Consider the following 13,481-nt stretch of genomic DNA (forward strand, 5'->3'; position numbering starts at 1 on the left):
GGTAGCCACATCTTCTGAATTCATAGTCTTCACCTTCTAATCCTGTCATAGAACTATCTGTTTCTATTGAACGTGATCCGGGGAAGAGGAAACAAATATGTGAATATCCAATAAATAAACGAGACCAAGTTCGACGAGCTTACCTAAATGCTAGACCATATCAACCGAAACTTTTGACATATCAACGAACATAATTTGGTAAGCAAACACGTAGATTCCAAGAACATTAGTATAATAAGTTTCGGTGGTTGGAATACTCATCTTCAACAGATAAGACATATTGCTTTTATTGCTTTCTTTTTCTTACCGATCCTACTCAACCAAACCTTTCATCATTGGCCATCGATGGATTTAACAGTTGGAAGAGGGTATGTAATGGAGATAAGTGTGCATTTCTCACTCATGTTGGTACCTCATCTTCATCACATCATAATACATCTTTGAGAAAGGCCGAAGGTTTAATGAAACCATCTCAGCATATTGACAAAGTAATGCTTGCTGTATCAAGTGAGGAAGTTCAGAAAAATCGTCTGCATCTTAAAACCACAATTACAAGTGTGCGGTGGCTTGCACTTCAAGGTTGTTCTTTCAGGGGGCATAACGAATTATCTAAGTCATTGAATCGAGGAAATTTTCTTGAATTGTTGGATGCTTTTGGACGACTTAATAAAGAAGTCCGGGATGTATTGAGTAGTGCTGCAAGAAATAATACATACACTTCTCCAGAAATACAAAAAGAGGTTTTGAATATTATGGCCAATAGAGTCCGACAGAGAATTCGAAGTGAAATTGGGGATGCAAGCTTTTGTATTCTTGTTGATGAAGCACAGGATGAATCTAAACGTGAGCAAATGGCTCTTATCTTGAGGTTCGTGAATAGCAACGAGATTCTAACAGAACGATTTTTTGAAATCAAAAGTGTTAGTGATACTACCTCATTGACTCTCAAAAACACAGTTAGTGATATTCTTGTTCATTACAACCTTCAAGCTCAGAACATGAGAGGCCAAGGGTATGATGGGGCTAGTAATATGCAGAATGGACTACAGACTTTATTTCTCAAAGATTGTCCATATGCATATTACGTACATTGTTTTGCACACAGATTACAATTAACATTGGTTTCAGCAGCTAAGAATGTTCGAGATATTTGGGATTTCTTCTCTCATTTGGATAATGTTGTTAATATGATGACGTCTTCTCTTAAGTGTCTTTGTGAGTTGCAAATTACTCAAAGAAGAGAAATAGAGATTGGTAACTTGCAACGAGCAGGGGCAACTCGTTGGAGTTCTCATTATGACTCTGTAAAGAGTTTGATAGATATGTATGGTGCTACTTGTAAGGTGCTTGAGCATCTAAGTGAGCATAGTTCAAATACAAGTTCTTAGGCTGAAGTTGGTGGTATATATAAAAACATAACAAGCTTCGAATTTGTATTTGTCTTGCATTTCATGCGTAGGATTTTGGCCATCACTGATATTTTGTGTCAGACCCTCCAGAAGAAAACTCAAGATATTTTAACTGCAATGAGATTTGTCTACAGTACAAAAATTGTCATTCAAGCATTGAGGGAAGATGGCTGGGAAGAATTTCTACAGGAAGTAACTTCATTTTGCTCAAAACATGATGTTTACATACCTGACTTCGACAGTTCATATAGGGTTGGTCGTTCCCGTGGGCGAGAGTATCCTACAGTTGAGCATCATTATCATTTTGATGTTTTCAATAAAGCAATATATTTTCTTCTGATGGAGTTAAATACAAGATTTAATGAGACATCAGTATAACTCCTTTCTCTTAGCGCAGCATTGGACCCTAAAAATTCATTTGAATCATTCAACATAGATGACATTTGCAAGCTTGCAGAGAAGTTTTACCCTCAGGATTTTACAAAACAAAATATTTATTCCTTGAGAATTGAGTTGCAACATTATCAGAGTGATGTGATTTCTAAATCTCGATTTCAAGTATCCACTCTTTCTAATTTATGTCAGGAGTTGGTTGCGAGTAGAAGGTCAGAGAATTATGTTATGCTGACACGATTGATTTATCTTGTGTTGACACTACCCGTATCTACTGCTACAGTTGAAAGAGCTTTTTCAGCCATGAAACATGTCAAAACTGCAATTCATAACAAGATGGAGGATGGTTTTCTTGCTGATTGTATGACCATTTATATTGAGCGAGAATTTGCAATGAATATAGATGTAGATTCTATTATTGATGAATATTATGTTATAAAACATCGTCGGACACTGCTTAAATAGGTGAGATTAAATTATTACTTTTGATATATTCTATTAATTTTATTCTTATATTTGTCTTTTTAAAGATATAGGAATAAAGCCAAATAAGTTTTAGTCATTTTTTTTTGTCATAAGTTCTATACTTTAGTTTTTATGTACAGCTTTGTTCATTAAGATTTTTTGTAGTTGGCACTTGGCTATCATAGCAAGGGGAGATATATGTGATATCACAAACCTTGTTTTTCACTTGAAGCAATTTGATTGTATACTCGTACAAGGTTGTTTTATTTTTATCTTCACCTTTTAAACATTCATTCTGTTCCAGGCTTACGATCAGCATTTGAATATGATTCTTGGAGATGTGGAAGAGATCATAACTACTGTGAAAATTGATGATGAGACTTATGAAGAAATAGTTCAGGTAAGCTAATCTTGCTACTGTGGTATCATTATCCTAAGATGCAATAGTGCCAAAAAAACAAATTTTGCCCAAGTTTATCTGATTTACATATTCTAATTTATTTATTATAATGAAATGGCACATGTCTAGCATTGCACAAATGATTTTTGGAAAAATAAGAGGCTACTGATGTCATGTTTTTCATAATTTGCTCTTAAAACTAAGATTATAATATCCAAAAAGTATATAGTCTAAGGTTTGTTGAAGATTCAGAGCATCAAGGAAAGCAAAATAAAAATGAATTTTCTGTAAATTTTTTTTGCATGCTACCATAATAGCGACTGCTGGGTTGGTAAAACATAAATTCAAAAACGAATCACAACCAAAAAAAGGTTCCACTTTTTGTTGGAACCCCGAGGTGTTTTGATGTGATCAAACAAGTTAAGCTAGGTCCTGCATTGTTTAACCCTTGTGTCTAAGTGTGCAGGAGCTTAGGAACACAGGAAGTCGAGCGAAAGACGCGGCTAACAAGAAGGACGGCACGGGGAGAGAGCCGACGGGCTCGGTGCGTCCGAGGGACGAGGTGTCCGCGGAAGAGTACACCGGTGGACGAGAAGAGCGTGCGCGGCGCTCGAGGGACGAGAAACCGGGAAGGAAGGCTGCTCGAGGAGAAGGCCGGAACATGGGTTCGGGTGAGCCCTATTCCGGAAGGCCGAGATCACCCAAGCTAGCGGAGCCGGAGCGAACAGACCCGGACCAAGACGAGCCGAACTGAGACGAGTTGAACCGGAGTCGAAAAGTCAACTTATGTTGACCTTAGGGCTCCGGGCGCCCGGAATCGACTTTTCAACAGGATCGAGTTTTGACTCGATCCGACCGTTGGGGGATAAAATTTATCCCCCCAAGGGCGCCCGGAACCCTTCCAGGCGCTCGGACCAAGACTATAAATATAGCCTTGGTCCAGAAGCAATAATTAATTAAGAACAACTACTTGTAATCCAGTGCTTTCATTTGTGTTATTTCTTTCTATGCTTTCAACGCTGTAAGAGGCTACTCCGCCCAGAGGAGAATCAATTAGTGCGTCTTCTTTGCCTTGGATTAGCAATCCTCTGATTGCAAACCAAGTAATTCCTCTGTGTCTACTTTCTGTTTTAATTAGTCTCTGCCTTTTTAATTACAAGTTCTTTTAAGTTAGTTGAATATCCGAGAAGGGTTTTTGGTTTTATTTTGTAGGGCAATTCACCCCTCCCCTCTTGCCGGCCTTCAAAGGGACCTACACTTTTAATTTGTGTCACTCGTTTGCCTCTAGATTGTACGACGACAACAATAAATAAATAGTATTCCTCCCAAACTCATCAAGTGCAATGTCAACAATAAAAGAGCTTTTATTCTTCTGGCATACATTTGTCGAGTCAGTCTTCTGCATTCAAATAGTCTCTGTTTTTCTTCTGTTTGACATCCACGCAAGTAACCATACGTCCATACCAGACCTGAACTATACAATGTTGTTAAACTCAAACTATGCATTTTGAGCTTTGCAAAACTAAATTACTTATTCTCTTGTTTCATTATTTAAAACTTAAGCTATTATTCAATAAAGTTGATAACCTCAGAATTTTATGTGCATCCTATCTTTGTTTTACAAACCACCAAGCGAATTGTGCTGTTTCTTTTTGTTCAAGGTGATAGAGTTATTTTACTTTCTCCACCTTTGAGGATAGCATGCCGACCCGAAGAAGGATGTTTTGATGATGCACCAAATCTGTCACCAACTGCATCAGTTACTTCATTTAAGATTGTCTCGTGTTGATTCAATATACCGATACACAAGGGAGTTTGAAATTGTGATCCCTATTTGAACCCCTCTCCAGTGCTATTAGAAAACATCTAAATTTGCTAGTGTAAGAATATCGACTCTCTTGTTTTAAGTATATATTTGTTGCCAGATTGTAGACAAGGTATCTCAGTGCAGTTGTCACCAAGTCCTTCTCTGGAAATGTCAACCAAATCTTGATGGGTTGCACCAAGAAGCCAACTTAGGTCGGGATTTGTTCACATATCCAATGGCCCTAGAAAATTCTAAGCGGTATTGATTAGTCGATATAAGAGAGGGTAGATTGGACCAAATCGTTTCAAAATTACTTGATGGTTCCTTGCTGCCCAACCAGCAAGAACAATACTCGAATACTCATCGAAGTAGTTTGAGGCATAAAGCTAACATAGCTCGATAATGATGGATATTTCTAAATTAAAAAAAATAGTTAATAACAATAAAATAAGATAAAATTTATTTAAGTTTGGATGTTGATGTAGCATGGGATAGAGTCTAATAACATAGAAGGATCCATAAAATTGACCCACCTATTGGGGTAAGACTTTTTTGTTGTTATAGTAGTAGTTAAAAATTTTAGCCACTCCTTTAGTCAATTCCTGGCTCCGCCCCTCCATATCCTCCTGTCCATAATTCCTTATCTTTTTTTGGTCCCTTCTACAATTTGTACATTGAATCACTATCGGAATCCAACCAAAATTACCTACGATCTCCCTTAGGTTCACCTTCCCACTTAGGTTATAGTTTTGGGTCAAGCTAGGCGGCCGGAGGCCGTTGGCGGTGGGCGGATTGTATGATGCCGAGCAAGGGGCCACCCACTCATCGCCGACGACCTCTGGCCATCTAGCTTGATTCAAAACTATAACCTAGGTGGGAAGGTGAACCCAAGGGATATTACAATCAATTTTAGCCGCAATCCAACATGCAAATTGTGGAAGGGACCAAGAATTACGGAATAGAGATCTGAACTCATAATATAGATAAATATTAAAGTAAATTATATATTAAAATTTTTAAACAAATAAATTTTTATTATATTAATTATATTGAATCAAATAATATTAAGTTATATTTTATTCCTTTTAATTTTAATTATATAATTATTAGATAATCACATAATATTATACATCAATCAAACACATTTTAAAAATAAAAATTATATAAAATATGTTGAAATAAAAATTTTATGAAGGAGAGACTCTGACCACGTTAAACAATTATATAAAATAAAAAATAAAAAAAATTTGATGAAAAATAATAAACAATTAAATAAAAACTAAATAAAAATACAAGTAATTAAAAGAAAGAGGGAGAGAAGCAATTTGCTTGGACGAGTTTAACCCGTCATTGTACACTCCTTTCACTGCTGACGTGGAGGACCAGGGAGACCCGTTAAATCCCGGCCCTTTTCTCGGACTCCGTCTCAGGATTCCGTTTGCGACGAGGACACGACGACGATGGAATCGGCGCTGGCGAAGTCGTCGGGCCGCTCGATTTCTTCTCATCCTTCCTGCCCAGCCCGGATGGCTTGCGGACGGAGATGGACGGAGCCCTCGCCACTTCTGTCGCGCTCATCCTCGGCTTCGTCGTCTTCGTTTTCCTCCTGCGGCGGTCTGGTGGTGCCGAGGATGAGTCGCCTAAGCCATTACCCGTGAAATGGACAGCGATACGGACGCGGACGACGACGGGAAGAAGAAGGCCGTCTTTTTCTTCGGCACGCAGACTGGCACCGACACCGTCCGAGGGGTTCGCTAAGGTAAGGCTTGATTTTGGATCTCTGGAATCTTTGTAAATTCCACATTTCCTCTTATCCCTTTGTCTTGTTTCTTTTGTTTGTTTATGACATAGGCGTTTGCTGAGGAGGGCAAGGCGCGTTATGAGGAAGCAGCCTTTAAAGTCGTCGATTTTGTAAGCTTACCTGTGCAATGTTCTTATAACATAAGAGTTTTCTGAATCAGAAATTAGATATAGATCGTTGGATCAAGATTGACAAATCTGGATTGTCGATTTGAGAAGGCATAAGTGCTCTTTGGATGGATCAATCTCAACCATTAATTGACATCCAAATGAAGAGACATTGTATCTCTCGGGAAGTGATGCAATTTAAACCATTCAATTCAAGTTGGATGGTTGAGATTTAATTGAACCAAGTGATTCTTATATCCTTTTATTTAGTATACATAAGACCCCTTTCTTTCTCATTTAACTTAATCAATTCATTCCAATTCAAAGCAAGCACTGCATTCTATACTTGTATTTGGAGAGTTCGGGAAATTTCCTTGATTCGGAGGTTTTGCGATTTGCAGTGCTGCTATTGCAAGATAAAGTCGTTATATCTTGGGAGACGATTGCCGTGTTCCGTGAGCACCGTGTGTAGGGCAAATTCGTCTTAAAGAGACAGAGACCAACTCTAGCCTCGATTTTGCCAAAGCAATGTTATATCGTTGTTCTGCCCATGCTCAGATTGCACCACCACCAAATCTCAAGAGAACCTACTGATAATGCTACTTGCTTCTATAAATGGTTTACAGAGATTGATGCTTAATTTAAATAGAGAAAACTAATTCTTATGATGATCCTCTGGTCAATAATGTATGATACAGTGCTTGATGGTTGTCTATTGATAGAGTAAAGATAGGGGGAAGTGGCTCAATAATCTTCAGTGCGCTGTTTTTGGTTTGGGCAACAGGTACTATGAGCATTTCAATAAGGTTGCTATATATATTGTGTTCGAAAGAGCAAAGAATGCAAACCTTATTTAAACAGGTATAAACATGTTAGAAGATACAAACCAAAGAAAACCTATGCCAACAAAATAACTTGTTTTGCATGCAATGAAGAAGGACATCTATCTTTTGCATGCCCGACAAAGAAAAATCTGTACACCTGAGAAGTAAAATTAGTTACCTGTACTAACTTAGACTTAGTCGAAATACAATTGGATGTTTCTGATACATCCTTTATATACTCTATAGTCTCTAGACAATTTCGAGGAGCTACCATCTCCCTCGGACTACAGACTAGTAAATTAATTCCTTTTTAGAACCAAATCAGACCATTGAACAATATCAGCACGAGTTTGAAGACTTCGAAGACCAATGGAATGGTTTGTTCCCACCACACAATATGGATATGATGTTCCAACAAAGCTTACCTTCTCCCCCTATACAATCAGAATACCTCCATGATTGAAATTTAAAAACAGGAACGAATAATGTTCCTTGCTTCTTATGTGGTTTTTATCTAGCTATAGATAAGCGAGGCACATACACACTTTATAGATGACAAATCTGCAACATATGCTTAGAACATATTTTTGTTATTACCATGCCTATAATGCCTCAAGTATGAGGCAGTACTAGGAATATCCTTCTAGAAATAAGAGTATCAATCCTGGAAACGCGACTAAACCTACTTGAAACTCTGTTGGCCACCCTAAAAACCAATGCTCTACGCCTCTACATGTCCAGCTGACAAAGGCAAAGGAATAACGATCCAGGAGCCTAGTGACCATATTTTCGACACTGACATGGTTTTTATAAAAAAACCCCAATATCTGTAATACTGGTCATTATGGATATTAGAGTCCGCTGCTTGGTTAACATCCATGGACATGAATTTATCTTACATGCTTTCCCGGATAGCGGTGCTACAAACTCCACAATAGATGAACAAACCATTCTCTTTATCTTACCTATGACCCTCATCAAAACTGTCACCCAATCCGTTAAATATTTTAAATAATTGAAAAAGGCTTGAAAGAAAAGTCACAACTTTTGGGAAAAGTCACAACCTTTGGTCATTTTCAATGTGCTTGATTCTCTATAAAAGAGGCTAAGTTGGATGGAAAATAAACACACATTCTTGCTCTCCTTTCCCTTGTTTTCTGAATTGTCTTATTTAGTCAAAGTAAAGGCAATTAGCTTCATCTAATCCTAAAGGAAATTTGGTCTTTGTGGTGCACAATTTATAGACCAAATAAAGCCTTAAGGAGAGTGTTTGAAACACAATTTGGAGTTCAAGATTGGTCTTGTCTTTGAGCAGTAGCCTCGTACTACAATGATCTCAAGGCTTTATGCTACCACCCAAAATGGCTAGTGCTGTGAAGAGAGTTGGTCCTTGTTATGTAAAGGCCCTGGGCGAAACTATTAATTATGCCCCAATTTTATCCATCCATCAATCTAAGTAATAATCTATAAAATTTTGTTTTTAGAAATGGGATAAGGAAACTAGATTTTTTTTTATCTTAGGATGGTTGTTCCTTTTTTATTTAAAGATAAATTTCTACAATTCTAATATAAAAATAAGAATTAAGCATCAATTTCAAAACTATCTATATATATATTTTTTCCCATTCCTACACAATTAAATTATCCAAAAATAACAATTCTATTTGTAATCAATTTCATTCCGAATGCAAGAAGTGTTTACATAGAACAATCACTTAAATTTTTAGCAGTGAAGAAAAATGTAACACAAAATCATGACACTAAACTGGAAAATAATAAAGAAGTGTAGCCTAGTCAGCTTACCTCCATAATCCTTATTTTCAATATCAACATAGGAATAAGGGAGAACAGAGAGAACACTCGGAAGACCTGTTACAAATATATTCACTATGAGTTTGAGCAACTTAAATAATTTATTCAACAGAGTGGTTAAAAATTAAAATCTTTTTATCTAAAAAAAAGTGACATTACTTATAAGACCTTACATAGATATCCTGCAAGTTTATAAAAAAACACAATTCAGTTGTGTAGGAGTTAGGACTTTATTCGTGTAATTAAAGACAGTAGTAAAATAAGGTTCCAAAAAAAGATAGTAGTAAAATAATTGTCTCTATGTTCAAATGTCTATAACAAGGATTAAAACTCAGTTGGTAGAGCACCTCATTAATTTACATGTGCACCAATGCTTTTCAAAGGAACTAAAAATGCTTAGACAGAATATGATATAAACTCATCCTGCCTGCTTATTTTTAGTGTTGTTCTTAGTTTTATAAGATTGGATATGCGCATGCAAGCAAAGGCCTCGAACAATCTACTAGAACACAAATTTTTAAAATTTGAAAAATACTCAAATCCAAGATCAAAATAAGCAATTGGAAAGTACATTAGGACATTGTGGATTATAGTATGATATAATAAAGAGATCAAAACAATTAAATATTTGGATGTGCACCTCACGAAGTTGTAGATGTTGCTGAGTAGTGTAATGAATGCATTCACCGCTTTCAAATCTTAAAATTTCCAATCTGCCAAAACAGAATACATTTTAAGGAAACATATAAAGCAAGCACACATCTCTTGAAGTAAAAGCAATGATGATTTAATTCATGGAAAACCAAAATTACAGTTGCCAAATTTATATAGCATAATAATCATTTAACTCCGATTAGTTCAACAGAAATATGGATAATCTCGGTGGCAAACTAACAGTAGACGCAAGAATCTTCCATAAGCATGTCACAATGAGTTAATTATCAGCAAACAAACTACATATGCAGTTAGCCAAAAAGGAATAGATCAAACAATCAATATCATGCCTCGTGCTGGGAAAAAAACAGAACTTACAGTAGGCCTTAATATTAGGTTAATAAACTAGTTAGACATGAGGCCCTTAATGAGAAAGATGTGGTTGTGATCAAAACAGAAAAGTTCAAACAGAAGAGCAAAGATGATGACCTTTTAGGGTTTGGAGAAGCAAAAGTAACGAGTCAATCTAGCCGCACATACAGAGGGCTAGTCATCACAGCGAGGGAGGGAAGGCACGGCGAGGAGAATCGCGAGGACACTTCGGCCAGGGAGGGAAGGCACGGTGAGGAGGGATTTGGCGAGGAGAATCGCGAGGGCACTTCGGCCAGGGAGGGAAGGCACAGTGAGGAGGGCTTTGGCGAGGAGAATCGCGAGGGCACTTCGGTAAGGGAGGGAAGGCATTGCGAGGACTTCTGCGAAGGCTTTGACGAGGGCTTCTGCAGAAAGAAAAAGTTAATTTTAGGGGGAAAACATTTATATATATATATATATATATATATATATATATATATACTGTTCTAAAATGGGCCCCTGAGTATTTATGGGCCCTGGGCAGAACCTTGGTAGTCCTGGCCAGGGCCGACTCTGGCTGTGAAAGAACTAACATCCAGTATAGTAAAACTTGACAGGTTTGAAGGCGACAACTTCATCCGTTGGAAGAAGAGGGTTCATTTCTTCTTGATAGCCCTAAAGGTGGTTTATGTGCTCAACACCCCAAAGCCAACACATGAAGGAGAGGAGGAGGAGACATTGGACGAGTTCCGTGCAAAACAGAAGTGGGAGACGGATGACGAAATTTGTAGAGGTCACATCCTCAACGCCATGGGGGACAACCTGTTTGACATCTACCATAAGATAGGAATCGCTAAGGAGCTGTGGAAAAAACTAGAGGTAAGGTACATGAGAGAAGACTCCACAAGTAAGAAATTTCTCGTCTCAACATTCTTCAATTATAAAATGATGGGTACTAGGCTCATCATGCAACAATTCACAGAATTAGAAAGAATGTTAAATCATTTTTCTCAACACAATTTGGTTATGGATAGTGCTTTGATTGATAAACTCCCCCTCCCCCCCTCGAAACCCCTCAATCAAAGGAGGATGATAAAGGCAAGGAGCCAACCACCAAGGTGAATGTCATAGAAGAAAGCCAAAACAGTAAATTCAAGAAGAAGACTTTCTATGGCAAGGACAATGGCAAAATCAAGAAAATGAAAGGCAAGTGTTATCATTGCAAGGAGGGACACTACAAGTATGAGTGTCGTCTTCTCAAGAAGAATAGAAATGCTTCAAACTTCCACAACAAAGGCAATGATGAGAAGACACTTGTAGCCATGATCACTATGGTTTATGAAGAATTCACCTGGTGGGTTGACTCGAGAGTCACTTGACACATATGCAAGAATAAGGGCTTCTTTAAGTCCTTGAAGGAAATTGATAATCCAAACTTTGTTGGCTACATGGGGAATTCCTCAACGGTACCCATCAAGGGCATAGGGGAAATAGATCTAAAATTTACTTTGGGAAAAGTTGTAACTTTAACCAATGTGTTGTTTGTTCCCAAAGTTAGGAAAAATCTTGTATCGGGTAGTCTTTTGAACAAGTTTGGGTTTAAACTAGTTTTTGAGACGGATAATTTTGTGCTTCCACAGGGTGGGATGTTTGTTGCGAAGAGTTATCTCTGTAATGACATGTTTAAGCTAAATGTTATGCCTATCAATAAGAATGCATCCTTTGTTTACTTGATTGAGTCTTCAACTGTTTTATGACATTCTAGATTAGCCATGTTCATTACAAAAGAATCTATGACATGAGTAAATTAGATCTTTTGCCTAAATGTGCACAAAATGATTATGAAAAATGCAACACTTGTATGATTAATAAAATAATCAAAAGCCTTTTCCACAAATTGAAAGGAAAACCAATAAGTTGGAATTAATGCATAGTGATTTATGTGATTTGCATGCAACTCCAAGTTTAGGAGGAAACAAATATTTTGTGGCATTTATAGATGATTGCACAGTATTTTGTTATGTTTATTTATTGCATTTTAAAGATCAAGCCTTGCAAATGTTCACGTCTTATAAACAAAAAGTTGAATTTGCAAGTGACATCTCTATAAAAAGTCTAAGGACTGATAGAGGTGACGAATATTATGATAAAGATTTCTTTGAGTCAACTGGTATCAAACATGAGTTAACTGCACCTTATACACCACAATAAAATGGTGTGGCCGAAAGGAAAAATAAGATGTTAATGGAAATGGTAATGCAAGACTTAGTCAGGGATTTTGGGATGAAGATGTACTTATAGCTTATTATATACTCAATAGATACCAAATAAAAGAAGTTCAATAACCCTTATGAACTTTTATTGAACTTTGGCACAAAAGGAAGCCTAACCTCAAACACTTAAGAGTATGGGGTTGTAGAGCCATTGTGAGGCTTCCTAAACCCAAAAAGAGAAAATTGGGAAAAAGATGTGTAGAGTGCATCTTTATAGCAACACCTATAGGTTCATGGTAATTGAACACAATGATTCTATAGGAATCAACATGATCATAAAATCAAGAGATGCAATCATTGATGAATCTAGTTCCATTTCCAAGAACATAAACAATGACTTGAGAAATGATGATGTTGCTAACTCAAATGACTAAAATGAGATCATTGAGATAAGAAGAAGCAAAAGGCAAAGAAGGCCAAATCATTTGGTTCAAATTTTGTTACTTATCTTGTTAAAGGTACAAGAAATGAACTAAGTAATAAAATAACTTTTTGTTTTAATACAGAAGATAATCCTAGAACATATGATGAAGCAATGAAATCACAAGATGTATCATTTTGGGAAGAGGCAATCAATGACGAAATATACTCAATATTGTCAAACAATACTTGAGTTCTAGTGAATTTGCCTTCCGATTCCAAGCCAGTGGCTTGTAAATGGATATTCAAAAAGAAATTGAAAGTCGACGGAACTATAGACAAATACAAGGCTAGATTAGTAGCCAAAGGCTATACCCAAAAACAAGGTCTTGATTATTTTGATACATACTCACCAGTTGCAAGAATAACTACCATAAGGGTACTACTTGCAATTGCATCAATCTAAAAATGGGTAATCCACTAAATGGATGTTAAAACTGCATTTTTGAATCGTGAGTTAGATGAAGAGGTGTATATGAAACAACTCAAAGGGTTTGTGGCACCTGGACAGGAGCATAAAGTGTGTAAACTTGTGAAGCCATTGTATGGACTAAAACAAACTCCAAAACAATGACATTAAAAATTTGATCAAGTAATACTTGTTAGTGGATTCAAAATTAATGAATTAGATAAATGTATATACAACAAATATTCAAATGGTAAAGGTGTCATAGTATGTTTGTATGTGGATGACATGTTGATCTTTGATTCGGACTTAGAACAAGTCTTAGAAACCAAAAAGTTGCTATCAAACAAGTTTGATAT

The 13,481-nt window shown here is 36.8% G+C and overlaps 1 protein-coding gene across 1 annotated transcript; it reads left to right on the top strand.

The window, feature by feature from the left end:
* Positions 1–461: 461 nt before the first annotated feature.
* On the top strand, positions 462–4,505 carry LOC122013537 (zinc finger MYM-type protein 1-like). Its single transcript, XM_042569805.1, has 5 exons — positions 462–1,012; positions 1,106–1,324; positions 1,460–1,661; positions 2,572–2,667; positions 4,428–4,505. Exons 1-5 carry the CDS (start codon positions 462–464, stop codon positions 4,503–4,505), a joined length of 1,146 nt encoding a protein of 381 aa, XP_042425739.1.
* Positions 4,506–13,481: the final 8,976 nt, after the last annotated feature.

Source organism: Zingiber officinale, chromosome 8B (genome assembly GCF_018446385.1).
Source record: "Zingiber officinale cultivar Zhangliang chromosome 8B, Zo_v1.1, whole genome shotgun sequence".
Taxonomy (NCBI): Eukaryota; Viridiplantae; Streptophyta; class Magnoliopsida; order Zingiberales; family Zingiberaceae; genus Zingiber; species Zingiber officinale.